The following is a 16,828-nucleotide window of genomic DNA, read 5'->3' as shown; positions in this document are numbered from 1 at the left end:
GATAACAAGCACTTTTTATTACATTTTAATATTGTATGATGTATTTAAATCAGCAGTTATTGTTGCAAACTTCATTAGAAATTTGAATTGAAATCAGTACATTATAACTTTAGTATAAGTGAATAGAAATCTATGAAATTTAAACACAAGGTTTATGACCATAAAAGGAAGGTTGGTATTGATTTTGGGAGTTTTGGTCCCAACAGTTTAGGAATTTGGGGCCCAAAGGGTCCAAAATTAAACTGTGTTTGATTTCATCAAAAAATGAATAATTGGGGTTCTTTGATATGCCAAATCTAACTGTGTATGTAGATTCTTAACTTTTGGTCCCTTATTCAAATTGGTTAACATTAAGGTCCAAAGGGTCCAAACTTAAACTTTGTTTGATTTTTGACAAAAATTGAATCCTTGGGGTTCTTTAATATGCTGAATCTAAAAATGTACTTAGATTTTTAATTATTGGCCCAGTTTTCAAGTTGGTCCAAATCGGGGTCCAAAATTAAACTTTGTTTGATTTCATTAAAAAATTGAATAAATGGGGTTCTTTGATATTCCAAATCTAACTGTGTATGTAGATTCTTAATTTTTGGTCCAGTTTTCAAATTGGTCTACATTAAGGTCCAAATCATAATGTTACATAAACCTATGTTGTGTCAACTATTTAATCACAATCCACATTTAAAGCTGTATCAAACTTAAAAGTTGTGTCCATACTTGTCCCATCTGTTCAGGGTTCTACATCTGCGGTCGTATAATGCTGCGCCCTGCGAAGCAACTGGTTAATTATGGGCCCAGTTTTCAAGTTGGTCCAAATTGGGGTCCAAAATTAAACTTTGTTTGATTTCAACAAAAATTGAATCCTTTGGGTTCTTTGATATGCTGAATCTAAACATGTATTAAGATTTTTGCCTAGTGGACCAGTTTTCAAGTTTGTCCAAATTCTTGTCCAAAATTAAACTTTGTTTGATATCAACAAAAATTGAATCCTGGGGGTTCTTTGATCTGCTGAATCTAAACATATATTTAGATTTTTGATATTTGGGTCCGATTATCAAATTGCTCCACATTGAGGTCTAAAGGGTCAAAAATTGAACTGTATTTGATTTCATCAAAAACTTAATTCTTGTGGTTCTTTAATATGCTGATATAACTATGTATTTAGATTTTGGATATTGGACCATAGTAGGTAAATGTCCAATTTAAAAAAAAAAAAAATTAAGTTTAAGTTCTTAAACCACATTCATTCTGTGTCAGAAACCTATGTTTAACCACATTCATTCTGTGTCAGAAACCTATGTTGTGTCAACTATTTAATCACAATCCAAATTCATAGCTGTATCAAGCTAGAATATTGTGTCCATACTTGCCACAGCTTTTCAGGGTTTGAACTCTGCGGTCGTAAAAAGCTGCACCCTGCAGACCATCTGGTTATGAAACAATTTGTTTTGACTAAAAAATTCCAACAGAGCTTTTGTCAATCCAAACTATGAACGATGTATGTATGACAAGAAATATGCCAAGGACTTTGCATACTCATTATATACCCATACAGTCACTGTTTACTGTTCATAAGATTTCTCTTGTTCATACCGTATAGCGGGTTATTTTCGCGGGGTGTAAATTTTCGCTTATTTTCGCGGATAGAACAAAATCGCCAAAATAAATTCCGCCAATTTAAAAGTGTACATGCAAAGGTAATGTTGAAATGTTGAATCCGCCAAAATAATAACCGCCAAAATTTTTCGTATACCTTATTCAATGAAAATCGCGAAATTTTACACCCGCGAAAATAACCCGCTATACGGTATTACAAAATTCATTGATTTTGGTTCCAAGGAGAAGGTGAGATTGTAAGCTTGTCCTTCTTGAGTAGTCCTTGAGTTGTGACACTGTTTATACCAATATGTGTCTTTCTAAGTTGCATTTGTTTGCACCTGTCTTATGTCATTTTAATCTAAGTATCTATGATGAGTTTGTTTATCAGTAATTGTCGTTTGTTGATGTGGTTAATAAGTGTTTCTTGTTTTTTAAATAGATAAGACTGTTGGTTTTCCCGTTTGAATGGTTTTCACTGGTCATTTTTTGCGGCCTTTTATAACTAGGCTGTCGGGTGTAAACCAAGACTGAATTGAAGAACGTTCTTTGACCTATAATGTTAAAATTTTACAACTTGTAACTTGGATGGAGATATGTCTCATTTGCACTCATACCACATCTTCTTATATGTATATATATTGAGCTGATCTGTAACTATAACATCTCCATGCCTTATATATCATGTACTGTAGTACGCAGCTAGATTAAAACTGACAAGGAAAGGTAACACACGGCCACCGAAAGGCGTGGGAAGAACTAAAAATTTACGAAATCAAATTCACAGATCTAGAATTGTTGGATTGATGTTTAGACGAGTTGTATATATATATATACAACTCGTCTAAATGGTTGATGTTTAGACGAGTGGTATATAAACATCAACCCGAGTCTATATATACAACTCGTCTAAACATCAACCCAACATTGTTAGATCTGCAAATTTGCTCGCCGGGATTCGAACCCATGCTACTGTGATATCGTGACACCAAATCGCCTGCACTGCAGCAGTCACGCTAGACCACACGACCACCTGGCTCTACAATAATAAAGCTTTCCGTGGCCGTGTGTTACCTTTCCTCGTCAGTTTTAATCTAGCGTCGTACTACAGTACATGATATATAAGGCATGGAGATGTTATTGTTACAGATCAGCTCAATTATCTATAGTAAAAGATCCTACAAATTAATGTAAGATACAGTCACAGAAAATGATTATATTCATAAGTACGTCTGAGTCAGTGACAACTCTACAACAGATTTATCCATCGGATCGCCATCAATGATGGTGATACATGGCTGTGTACATTATGTATATACAACTCGTCTAAACATCAACCCAACAATGTTAGATCTGTAAATTTGCTTTCTTTCCATATATTTTTATTGGATTAAAAGTTGCACATCTTTGCTCTAGCGCAGGATTTCCATTATTTGACAATTTTTTTCTAATTTTCCAATTGCATTATATGATGTCAGACATTTTCTACTCTTATTGTCTAGATACTCGTCTTCCTACAAAACCAAAATTAAAGTGGTTAGCAATAACATCGATAGGATTAATGCATTATGACAAAAATAAAGTGGTTAGCAATAACATCGATAGGATTAAATTAAATGTGGTTAGAAATAACATCGATAGGATTAATGCATTATGACTAGCACTCAGTTGTCAGTGAAAATGAGAATCTACAAAATATGTTCATGTCCCAAATATTGAATTATAATTATGATAATTGTTCTATAACATTTAATGCTCAACATTCCAATTTTTCTAATTTCAATGATTTTAATAGCCAGGCTCAAGTGTGTTATAAGAGTAGAATTAGGCTGAACAAAACATGAAAATTAAAGAATTAATTTCCGTATCATACTTCTTGTATAGTTAGGTTATTGAAATTACATTTATGTATCATTAAAGTGTATTATTTTTTGATGATAACAAACCAAACCAAAAAGATAAATACATACGTACATTCAGTTATAAACAAAAAATAGATTTGTACAAAAGATTGCAAAAAATACAAGCAACTAGAGGAATAATTAGTCACAAAACATTACCGTACGGTAGGAAATTACAATATGATGAAGTACAATCAAGGTATATGACTTAATGGCAAATATTTTATCTATAAGTTTGATATTTTATATAAAATACTGTCCTTATTATTTTTGGACACCTATTCTAAAATTTGAACGCTTGTGTATTGATATAAGAATTATTCGATGCAGCATTTCATGGATATACAATATTTAAATTAAATACTATCGACCTTGCGTTACGGAGAACAACTAATGGAAGACATAATTTGATAAGAAATATTATCATTGCCATTATTTCATAGCCAAAAAAGACCTTACTGAACAGTACGAAGCACAATCTGTTATAGAGAACATTATGTAATCTTACACAAAGTGGTCTTTGCATCGGAGCTAAACACATTTATCTAAAAACCAGTTTTTGGCATGACACGCGTTGTGTTCTTCTCATATATGTTATGATGGTATGATACTAAACCCCTAATGGGAGGGAATGTGCCTGATATTCATATGATGAAGACATATTATTTCAATCAGTTTAATTGAAGTCTGGAGCTGGCCTGTCAGTTAACTGCTGGTAGACTGTTGTTAATTATGTATTATTGTAATTTTTATGCCCCACCTACGATAGTAGAGGGGCATTATGTTTTCTGGTCTGTGGCTCCGTTCGTTCGTCTGTGCGTCCGTTCATTCAGGTTAAAGTGTTTGATCAAGGTAGTTTTTGATGAAGCTGAAGTCCAATCAACTTGAAACTTAGTACACATGATCCTTCTAATTTTAAAGCCAAATTAGACTTTTGACTTCAATTTTACGGTCCACTGAACATAGAAAATGAAAGTGGAAGTTTCAGGTTAAGGTTTTTGGTCAAGGTAGTTTTTGATGAAATGGGAGTCCAATCAACTTGAAACTTAGTACATATGTTCCCTATAATATAATCTTTGTAATTGTAATGCCAAATTAGTTTATTACCCAATTTCACGGTTCATGGAACATGCAAAAGGATAGTGCGAGTGGGGCATCCGTGTACTTTGGACACATTCTTGTATTTATTTTCTTTTGTGACAGAACTGACCTCGGACTACTCTTGAACTGAATTTTAATGTGCGTATTGTTTTGCATTTACTTTTCTACATTGGCTAGAGGTATAGGGGGAGAGTTGATATATCATTAACATGTTTAACCCCGCTGCATTTTTGCGCCTGTCCTAAGTCAGAAGCCTCTGGCATTTGTTAGTCTTGTATGATTTTTTATTGTAGTTTCTTGTGTATTATTTGGAGTTTAGTATGGAATTCATGATCACTGATATATATATTTATTTAGGAGCCAGCTGAAGGACGCCTCCGGGTACGGAAATTTCTCGCTGTATTGAAGACCTATTGGTGACCTTTCTGCTGGTGTCTGTTAGATGATCGGGTTGTTGTCTCTTTGACACATTCCCCATTTCGATTCTCAATTTTATTTAAAAGAATAGCAGATATCTTCTTAAAGACCCTATAGTATTCGGTTTATTATTTCCAAATGAAGCAACATATGTATGGCTTTTAAGCTTTTTCTGATAGATTTATCTTAATAAAACGTGCATATAAAAAAAGGCGTTCAAAATCTTTTTCAGATTTTATGGTTGCGGAATACTTCGATATAAAAAAAAATTGATACAATACATCTTCATCCATTAAAATGCAACTGAGGGCAACATAGTTATTTCAAAATTAGTCAAATGAAGTCGCACACAATTTCAGCCCATATTTAGAAATTGATCCAATTTGTGTAATCCAATCAAAATGAACTGTACAAACAGAGTTGCATGGCATTAAGTAATCTTCAAAACATAATTGTTTTGTAACCATTCTTGTATTTTATACTAAAGGTAAATAACAACTGATTAACCCTATTAAAATGTATTATACACGTTAAACGGAATGTGAATGACGATAGAAGATATGGATAAACAACTTAATAACCTTCTGTAGAAATATTTGAAAAGTAAGACATGTTAATTGTTATTGTTTAATGATAGAATCAAATCAAATAAACTCATCATAGATACCAGGATTCAAATTGAATATTAACGTCAGATGCGCGTTTCGTCTACATCAGACTCTTCAGTGACGCTCGAATCAAAAAAGGTAAAAAATGCCCCCAAAAAAGTTTGGTCAAATACAGCTAAGGTAATCTATTCCGGAGGTAGAAAAGCCTTAGTACTTCTAAAATAAATTCAAAGTTTTCATGGTTTTGTTAACATGTAATTTATAATTATGAACATATCAATGATAACTCAAATCAACACAGATTAAAGTGCTGACTACTTGGCTGGTGATACCATCAAATTGACAGTCTCTGATCACAAACTTTAACCTGTTTGTAATGAATGACTGGTCAAAACGTACTCCTCTACGAAATACTCGTGTATTATCATGCACGTATTCTCATTGCATGAGTTAAAGTGTTTAAATATTTTACCTTGTCAGCATCAACCAACCATTGTGGCATTTCATTACGTTTTCCAACTTCCTTTCCATGCATGTATTGAATTACCTTGAATAATGATACACATATAAGAAATGTTAAACAGGAATCAATAATTTGACAAGCACTGCCTCTTACACATGCTTTCGATTTCCGTGCGAATGACACATTTAAATCGACTTTTTATCGAGAACACTTGCGAACAACTATCAGTAAGATTCATTAATAAAGTTACTTTAGTAATTGCAGCATTTGTACACGAACTTATACCTACACTATTAAATTTAACATAACACTACAAAAGTCAAAAAGTCTGAAAAGACCAATTTTTGTCTGAATTTGCATGAATTTTTACTCGACATTCTTTATATGTCTGAATAATTATTAAAAATTCTCGACATTGTATGAATTTGTCTAATAAGGTGCTTGATTTCTCTTGACAAGTGTCTTGGCAGTATGAACAGTGTCTTTAAATTTCTCGACACTTCCTGTATCATCTGATAAAGAGTCTGGATAGTCTTGACCAATTTTTGACTGTCTTAAATTTATCTTGATCAGTCTTGACATTCTTGTTAATGTCTTAATATGTCTCGACGCAGTCTTGACAGTCTCAAATGTGTCTCGACGCAGTCTTGACATTCTCAACTGTGTCTTGACACTGTCTCGACAGAATAAATTTCGCCTGAAATGTGTACAGATTCGTTCTGCACTGTTTATATCTTTCTATTACTCATTTTTATTATGACTAAACTAAACTTTTGACAATCTAGGATGAATTTGTGAAGTAAGATACAATTTGGGTGCAACTAAGTTGGAACACTCTGAATAATCCTCCATTTTGATTTATTTTTTTATTCGTTTGATTATTTTTTTTCAATTGGAATATATGTCAAAGTTAATGCATAACAGCATTTAGGTTTTTGCCGTTCACAAAACTGCCAGTCAAATTTGCTTTACTTAAATAGGTGTATTGATGCAGTTTTAAAATGTGACCATGTGTCTCTGTTGGACCCCACAATTCATCTTTTGCGTTTGCGTAGCTAAAGAAAGGGAAATTTTCGTTAAGGTCAAATAATTTGTTTAAATCTTGATTCAAAAACCTTATTCATTTTTTTATAACTAAAAACATTTTTTTGATCAAACTTGAGTTGAATTTCATTATTTTGTATCAAAAATCTTTGGGATTTATTAAAATCATTTTAATGATTTTAACTTCATAATTTTGCTGAAGAAAATCTATTTTAATTCATTTTTTTCATATTAAAATGATGATTTGTCGGTCAACTGATAAGTTGTACGGCTGATTACAGGTAAAGCAGTACTTTTCCATTTGACAGTTGTGTGGAATACCTTAATCCTGGTACTTTTGATAAATATTGATTTTATGAGGGACATCCTGTCCACATGTTATACTTAATATATATTCCTACAGATGACATTACACAAATATTCATCTGTTAAATCAAGGAGAAAGACTATACAAATCCTTAAGAGCATTAGGATACCATCATACTTTGCTATTCATAAAAACAGCATTTTGGTACAATAAATATTTACTATATTATCATTGAATAGTATGAATATAGAATGAATATGTTGACAGTTTAATTGGTTTTAATCATTTAGTAATTAAGAATTAGGAATCAAGATTTGTAATTAATTAAAAACCCACATTTAAATTGTTTTATACATGTGTATCAACATACCCATATTTGTATTGTTAAAACTTTAGAATGCATAGCCAGATTTGCATTTGTAAAAATATTTATATACCCAAATTTTCAATTATTTTACATGCCCAACTTTTATTTTTTGTTGTAAGAAGTGTAACTAAATGAAACAACAGTATATTATATAAAGAAAAATAAAGATTAAAGTTATATCATGAATATTGGTCATGATTTGTAAAACTTAAAATTGTCAGGTAAATTTAAGACACCATTCAAAATGTTCAGAATCAAGCCATTCTGAGAAAAAAATAGAATGTTGAGAATATGTCAAGAAATTTCAAGACAGTATTCCGATGTCAAGAATTTGTCAAGAAATTATAAGACTATATTCAGAATTTCACGAATATGTTGAGTAAATTTCAAACAAATTTAATATAAATGTGAATTTGTCAAGAAAGATTAAGACACAAGGAAGATGTGCGACCGTTAAGCGAAGACCTGACCGTATAATTTGTGGAAAAACGGAGACATGTAAGTATTTTATGACATGACACATATCGATAGAATATTAACCACGATTTGTCTTGTTAAAAATGATAGCGATTGTAATAATTTTTAGATAAGCGATTTTGAAGATTTTGAGATGTAAATATCATTTGAACGAGTTTAGAATTTAGTAATTTCATCTTTTTTTTTTATTTTGTTATCCGAATTTCCAATTGATAGGAGAAAAGGCTGCCGTTCAGAATATGAACCAGCAAACATGAATTATATTAAGTAAAAATGACAAAACTGTCCGGCTTAAGACTTCAAACGCTGTTCGTCACCAAGTACCAGACAATCAAAAAAGAGATGTCAAGAATCTCAACTTGCTAGCATGAACTATGCTTTATTAATTTATTTCGATTGTCAGTGTTGAAAACGTTCACAATTTTCACAATATGATCTTACAAAAATGTTATTTCCTTTTTGATCAGATGTAATTTTAAACTTCGTTATCGAGAACCTGTGTTGCCATTTCAGAATGAAAAACACCATACAATTGATAAAAAAAAATAGAGCAGTCACAGTCAGCACTACGTTGTTGACATGAATATCAATTATTTGGTCATTTTTATAAATTTCCTGTTTACAAAAATTAGAATTTTTCGAAAAACTAAGTATTTTCTTATCCCAGGCATAGATTACTTTAGCCGTATTTGGCACAACCTTTTGGATTTTTTTATCCTCAATGCTCTTCAACTTTGTATTTGTTTCGGTTTATATTTATTTTGATATGAGTGTCACTGGTGAGTCTTATGTAGACGAAACGCGCGTACTAAATTATAATCCTGGTACCTTTGATAACTACAGACCTTTCTCTTATATAACACCATACAAACACCAAGACCTAAGTACTCTTTGAGCAGTCACGGACCTTTCTCTTGAAAAACACAATACAAACACCAAGACATATTTACTTTTTGAGCAGCCACAGACGTTTCTCTAGTATAACACCGTAACAACACCAATACCCATGTACTCTTTGATAACCATAGACCTTTTCCTTAGATAACACCATACAAACTCCAACACTTTTTGTACTCATTGAGCCGTCACAGACGTTTCTCTAGTGTATCACCATACAAACATCAAGACCTATGTCCTCATTGAACCGTCACAGACCTTTCTATTACATAACACCGTACATACACCAAGACCTATGTCCTAATTGGGCCGTCACAGACGTTTCTCTAGTGTATCACCATACAAACATCAAGACCTATGTCCTCATTGAACCGTTACAGACCTTTCTATTACATAACACCGTACATACACCAAGACCTATGTCCTAATTGGGCCGTCACAGACGTTTCTCTTGTATTACACCATACAAACACCCAAACCTATGTCCTCTATGAACAGTCACAGACCTTTCCCTTGTATAACTGTATATAAACACCAAGACCTATGTACTCATTGAGCCGTCACAGACGTTTCTCTTGTATAACATCATACAAGCCCTAAGACCTATGTACTCATTGCGCCGTCACAGACGTTTCTCTTGTATAACACTATACAAACATCAAGACCTATGTACTCATTCAGCAGTCACAGACGTTTTTCTTGTATAACACTATACAAACACCAAGACTATGTACTCATTGAGCCGTCACAGACGTTTCTCTTGTATAACATCATACAAGCCCTAAGACCTATGTACTCATTCAGCAGTCACAGACGTTTTTCTCGATAATACTATACAAACACCAAGACCTATGTACTCATTGAGCCGTCACAGACGTTTCTCTTGTATAACATCATACAAGCCCTAAGACCTATGTACTCATTGCGCCGTCACAGACGTTTCTCTTGTATTACACCATACAAACACCAAGACCTATGTACTCATTGAGCCGTCACAGGCGTTTCTCCTGTATAACATCATACAAGCCCTAAGACCTATGTAATCATTGAGCAGTAATAGATATTTCTCTTATGTAAAACCATACAAACACTCAACCCTATTTACTTGTCGAATAATCAAACATATTTGTCAGTTGTTTCAGTACTTACTTTCATTTTATCCATGAAACCAAGACCGTATTTTTCCTCTGGTTTAAACATCTCTCTTTGTAATTGATGATTATTACTCTTTTCGTCGTTCAATATATTTTGATACTTTGGAATCTATAGAAAAGAGAATATAACAAAACCTTTTAACGATTTGTAAATATTTTAAAACGTTGACATCGGAGACATCACATACCAATTAAGAGTTCGCTGATACCAGCATCAAACCGACGTTGTTTATTGCTTCACTGATAAGTCGAACATAAAACATGTTTATACAAACGTACTATGAAAATCTTTACACAAAAGCACTGAACTTTGTAAACCAAAGGCTACAGTAGTTTGTAGATTTTCAATTGTCATAAATACAATCAGGACATGCGAATCAAGATGTAAAGAATAAAAAAACTAGTATTAGTTTAAATGGCGAGAGAACGATTATACCAACATATTTGTGAAGATTATCTTCAAGAAAAATAGTTGTAGAGGATACGTTGGAAAGATTTTTTCCCCGACACAGTTCATATATCGTTCTTTGTTTATATTTATCTGTTGTCCGGTTTAAAATATACCGTTATAGTGTTTCAGTGTATTTATAATTATTGTTAAATAGTTCTAATTAAATACTATGATTTATGTAAAACTTTGAAAAAGATCTGCTTATCTTCCCAGAACACATGATATCACTCCCAGTTTGTGGTTGTGTTCATGTTGCCGAGTCTTTAGTTTCAATTTTGTTTTTAGTGTACTATTGTTTTCTGTTGGTCTATTTCGTGTTAAGCCCTGGGGTTGTCAGTATATTTTCTATCTATGAGTTTGACCGTCCCTTTGGTATCTTTCGCCTCACATTTTGAAGTCAATTTTCCTGTATGTTGTTATTTTCCATTTTCCCCTTGGCGTTAACGTGTAAATTTATATTGATTACATTAGATTCGGATAACGTTAAGAATAAAATACATACCATGCTATTGTATCCCATCACAGGAATCAATATTCCTACAAAAAATATGTGTACGATGTATTTTATTATGTCCATTGCACGTGTAATAGCACCAATTATTAAAAGAAAGATATATGAAGCCTTCTTCTTTAAATATGTTCCAGGAAAGAGCGTTGAATAGCATATGATATTTGATTTGACATTCATTTAAAATAGTGAATATTTTCCCGATATTGAAAAAATAATGCTCTATAACCTTATAATCTGAAATCCATTTTACTGATTTCATTTTGGTCATTTTTATTAAGAAAAACACTTTCAGTCACTTTATCAAACATCCATGAAGATAAGATCATAAATGTTACGACGAATACTCGCAATAACAACATTGATAATTCATGATGGACATTAATTATAAATAGGTTTTGATTGCTAGGAAATGTCAATGATTCTACACCACATGTTCATATATTTTTATTCGAGACCAAATCCGTTATCGACAGTGGTTGTCATTGTTTCTTTCAATATTCTCCCCATTAAACAGAAAAACGAATAAAAAACAAATTATTATAGTAAACAAAAACAATTATCAATGGATTCGCAAGTAGGGGGAAGGTTAAATATAAATTGTCCTGTCCTCATATACCTATGACTTTTGGATGTATCTAAATTATTTCTAAAGATTTAAACCCAAAAACTACAGATGCACTATTTTCAATGATTTATAACATTCCGTATTTCCAAAATTTGGCATGAGAGGTCACGGTTGATGAGTTCAAAAGTCTAAATGGGCGTTTAAGCGTATTTCGAAATTGCAAAAGAACGACTCGGTCATTCGCATTGGCTCAATATACTTACACGCGAATTAAGTACCGTAAATCAGGTTATTTTTGCAGCTTGTAAATTTTCGATTATTATCGTGTATAGAACAAAATTGCCAAAATAAATCCCACCAATTTAGAAGTTTACAAGAATGGATAAAAGTTTTGAATCCGCCGATATTTTTCGTTCACCTTTTTCATTGAAAATCGCGAAAATTATCTGCAATGGTGTAGTTTGAATGATTTTAAAAAAAAATTAAAAAAAAATTAATGATTGTTAAGATTTCCCGACGTTTTGCACAGAAGATTTTATTTATAACTCTCTGCATTTCATAAATGAGTTTTGATATGCTGAATGCTAAATTTGCAATACATAAGAACAATAATCCATAGACAGTGCAATTTTTAAGATCACTTCACATTGTATTCCCAGAATTTACAAGTCAAAAAAATGATAAATGTTTGCTCAACGATCATTTAGAAATAGTTCATGCATCTTTAGTACGAAATCAGGATAAGAAGGAAATATGTAATAACGTTATCTTTTAAATTTTACATTTGTAAAGCACTTATTCCCCATCAAATATAAAAGCTTTCGTTTTCGATCTTTTATAACTACACAAAGATTTTAATAATGTCAACTTAAAGAACATTTCATTGCACCTGAAAAGAAATGTTGGCACAAGAGCGTTACGGTGGTTTTCCATTCGTTTGGGCTTTTAATCACGCCATTTGATAAGGGTATTTTCGTTTTAAATTTTCCTTGGAGTTCGATATTTTTGGTATTTAAAAAGACGAATGCTTTCGTTTATAGTTTTCTTATAATGTTTTTTTTTTTCGATTTCGTAATCATTGCTTAAACAAATTAGAGCTAGAATCATTATGTTAAAAAAATCCTAATGCTTTTCTATATGCATATCTACTTTTTATACAATCTTTATTAAACCAGTCTTTGTTATTTTTATTATTCTTTTATTTAGACATATTGACATGTACACCAAACTTTTTTAAAAGGTTTAAGAAGTATATGTGTTACATCATCTTACTATAACATTTATACAGTTTTGATCTACAACATCTAGATTTTCACTCTTTTCCAATAGACATAAAAATAATTCATCAACCTCATCAAAATTTATGTTACCTTTGAATTATAATATTTGGTCATGCTTCCATTTACCTATTTGTTCGTTATCATTAGTAGAAAATGATTTAGTCTCCCCTAGTGAGAACAATTTAACTAGAGAAATAATGGATAATGAATAACTGCAAAAATCTAGCACTTAAACAAAATATTTTACACATCATATTTGCTGAATTTAACACATAATCAAAAACGCTTAAATTTCTACTAGTTGGTTTAACCACTCTATCTGCAAGTATACGACCGTTTAGTATGAACATATTGTTTTTACAAAAATGAATACGTTTTCTACCAAAATAATTAACTTAATTATCTGGCGAAGTTCTTTTTTTAGGAATATCACTATTATTAAATATATCTACATCTGAAAAATCAGTATAATCAAATATATCATCTTAATCATTTATTTCATGATGATTGGTGAGATTTCCAGAGAGTCTATCAAAATCGCCAAATAAGATGACATAACGTCTTTAACAAAATTATGAACTCAATCTCTATTCTGAAATAGCATCATTTACAGCATAAACAGTGTTCTCGGGTGGTGTATATACAATTCCAAAAACAACATCTTGTGATAAATTTCTTTAAAAAGTTTTTCTATTAATTTTGAACCAGAAAACAAAGGGACAATCCGTATTTAATGGATGCACAATTTATGTAATTGATTTTTCAAAGCCAATAGCAATACCACCTGATCTATGATTAGACAATTTTTTTCTATTTTTGAAATGAAAAATAAAATTCTCTCCAGTTATGTCATCAAGATAGTCTAATTTTGTTTCAGTAAAACAAACAATATCATGATTTTGTAAGAGATTTTTAAACACTGGACAAAGTAGTCGTCTTCAAACCACATGCATTCAAAATAATAAATTGTAAATTGTTATTTGCATTTGACAAAGATTTTTTACTATAGTTACTACTGTTTCGATAGTAAAAGTATATTGCAGTAGAGAAATCATTTATATAACAAGAGTCACATGATCCACCTTTTATAAAAAAAAAATTGGGGCTCAGGACTTTTCATTCTATCGTTGTTTCCATGTATTTTTCAGTGGCGCTCCTTGGCCAATATACGGCTGTCTTTCGTTGGTTTCCATTCTGTTGTCTACAGGAGGGATGAATTTGACACCGTGACATCTTTTTTGAAACTGGCTTTACGCTTCTTTTTTTTCCGCATTAGATAATGGCCATAATGATTTGCGGCGGTCGTTTATTTTTTTTAGAGTATTGTTCGTTGACACCATACTTGGTTCCTCTAAATACTGAGGCAGTAAAACGAACAGCTTCTCGGTCCTTGAAATTTTTGAAGTGGCAGCCAATTGGTCTTCTTTTAAAAAGTGGCGTGCAATCTCTGTCTTTCACCATCGAATCTTTTCCAAACCTATGTGCTCTATGAAATTCCATTGGGGTCCATCTTCATCTCGTTTGCCATAAATCTGGAAACTAAGGCCTCTGTGTCTGCAGTTTCCAATGGATCTGATAATGGAATCCCTGTGAAAACTCAATTCTCTCTCATTGTCCTTGTCTGCAAGTCTAGATGGCGCTCAAAAAGTTGATCGAAATCTCTCTACAAATGACCAACATATTGGGTAACATCATCAAGCTGTCTACTCTACATTCATCATAAATTCCGTGCCTTTTTTAAAACCGTTCATGCGTTTTGTAATTTTGACAACAGTTTTTACAAAAGTGTTCAAAGTGGTTTTAAATTTATTAAGTTTATAATTAAGGTTATCAAATGTAGAGAGTTTCTGAAACATCTGGTCAACATTTTGGGTGAGATCATCGATTTTATCAACACACTGATTCATGGTCGGTTGCATTATATCGGAAACTGGGCTTTGACCATAAGTAGGTCCTGTAAAATAATCAGATTATCTAGGATTGAAGCTTTGAAGATTCTGTTGTGGAATATGATTTGTTTGCATCTGTTGCATTCCTTTTTTATAAGGAGATGCGCAATTTAGTGTTCATAGTTTTTAAAGTTTGGTCAACTCTGATTTTGTTTGTTTTTTTTTTTGTTTATATTTTCTGTATGAGAGTGAGTTCTTACTGTTTTAAATTACTAGGTTTTTCATTGCTATCATTCTGACCTGTTGATTTCTTTTTTTTTTCCTTTCCAGTTCTAGCAGTCTTTTTCGGATTCATAGGTTATTTTCATCAGAAAATTTTAATAAGTTCATGTGAATACTCAGGAATCAGTCTTTTAGCACATGAATTTCCATTTTTTTACAATTTTTCAGAACCAGATTTTTTTTCGTCAATATCTTTTTACTATAGTAAAGATTATATTCAATTTTTTGTTGGGTTCAGTTTATGAAGTCTCTGATTGCCTTGAAATAATGATGCTACAAAATTTCTTTTATTTATGGATGGATGTCCAAGCTTCATCACATTATGTTTATTGTTTAATAATTTCACAATTGATATAGTTGATACTCCTTAGGCCAAAACTTTAAATTTTCACCCACTGTTTTGCGTACATGAGAAACTGACCTCGTGAAAACTTATCTGCCTTTTTGTCCTTTTAAATTTTGTTACCTTTACTGTTTATCCAATTTTGATTATTTACTTATGATTTTTATCGGTACTTATACATCCTGCAATCGTGATATGGTCAATTTTGAGTTCTTGTCTTTAGTGTTTACTTGTGTACCTTTTTTATATGCTATGTTGGTTTTCTTTGTTAGAAGTTATTTGTTCTCAAAGTTGTTAAGATTTACAATGTTGACCCTTGTTCCCGAATCATCCACGTTTTTACCTATTGTGTCTGTTTGGTTTGCTCACACATTGTTATCAATATAATGGAATTATATTCCAGTCATACAAGTGAGATGTTTTGCTTGCTATAAAACGAGGTTTAATCCAACAATTTCTACATAATAAAATGCCTTTATCAAGTCAGGAATATGACAGTTGTTTTCAGTTTGTAACCAGTGTATCCCAAACTGTCTTACCGACAAAATGTCAAACAAAAAGTAATTCGTTCAGACAGGAATTCTCAGATTTTTAAATTGAATTTACAGTAGAAAAGTGTCTAAATTTCATTTCAGTCAGACAAACCTTGAAACAATTTGGCACAGACTGATTCGTTAGATGTGTGTGAGAATTTTGTTTTGCCATATTATATGGGACTTTCAGTGTTAGATTTCCCTTAGAGATTGTTATTTTTGTTAGTTTACTTTTGACCAGTGAACATAACACAAAAGATTATCATGACCAATGAACAATGATAATCAATCTAAATCTGCCCGCTAAAGGCATGTGTACCTTTCCATAAATCAATACACCAGATATTGTTGACCTAAATTAATACTTAGTGTATCTGAGCTAGGGACTTAACGATGAAAGTAAAACTTAACAAGAGGCTGTCACAACGACAGCAAACCAAATTTATAAACATTTTTTTGTGTCCTGGCAATATCACTTGAACCATAACTCCTGAAAGGTAAAAGTAAAAATCAACATTATTGAACTTGACCTCCATTTTGTCATCAGTAACAACATATTAAAATTTGAAAAGCTTAGGTTGAACAGTTCATGAGTAAATGCACAGACATGACTGGCAACACCATTTTTCAATCTTTTAAGAACCA

The 16,828-nt window shown here is 31.9% G+C and overlaps 1 protein-coding gene across 1 annotated transcript; it reads right to left on the bottom strand.

Moving 5' to 3' along the window:
* Positions 1-2,944: 2,944 nt before the first annotated feature.
* On the bottom strand, positions 2,945-11,413 carry LOC134704867 (uncharacterized). Its single transcript, XM_063563652.1, has 4 exons — positions 11,283-11,413; positions 10,325-10,438; positions 6,093-6,167; positions 2,945-3,107 (listed from the first exon to the last, which is right to left on the bottom strand). The coding sequence occupies exons 1-4, from the start codon at positions 11,355-11,357 to the stop codon at positions 3,006-3,008; spliced, it is 366 nt and encodes a 121-aa protein (XP_063419722.1). The 5' UTR covers positions 11,358-11,413; the 3' UTR covers positions 2,945-3,005.
* Between the last annotated feature and the right edge of the window lie 5,415 nt (positions 11,414-16,828).

The sequence above is a fragment of the Mytilus trossulus genome, chromosome 2, assembly GCF_036588685.1.
Source record: "Mytilus trossulus isolate FHL-02 chromosome 2, PNRI_Mtr1.1.1.hap1, whole genome shotgun sequence".
NCBI classification, from domain to species: domain Eukaryota; kingdom Metazoa; phylum Mollusca; class Bivalvia; order Mytilida; family Mytilidae; genus Mytilus; species Mytilus trossulus.
The sequence above is the reverse complement of the archived record's forward strand: the minus strand, read 5'-3'. Positions and strand labels throughout refer to the sequence as shown.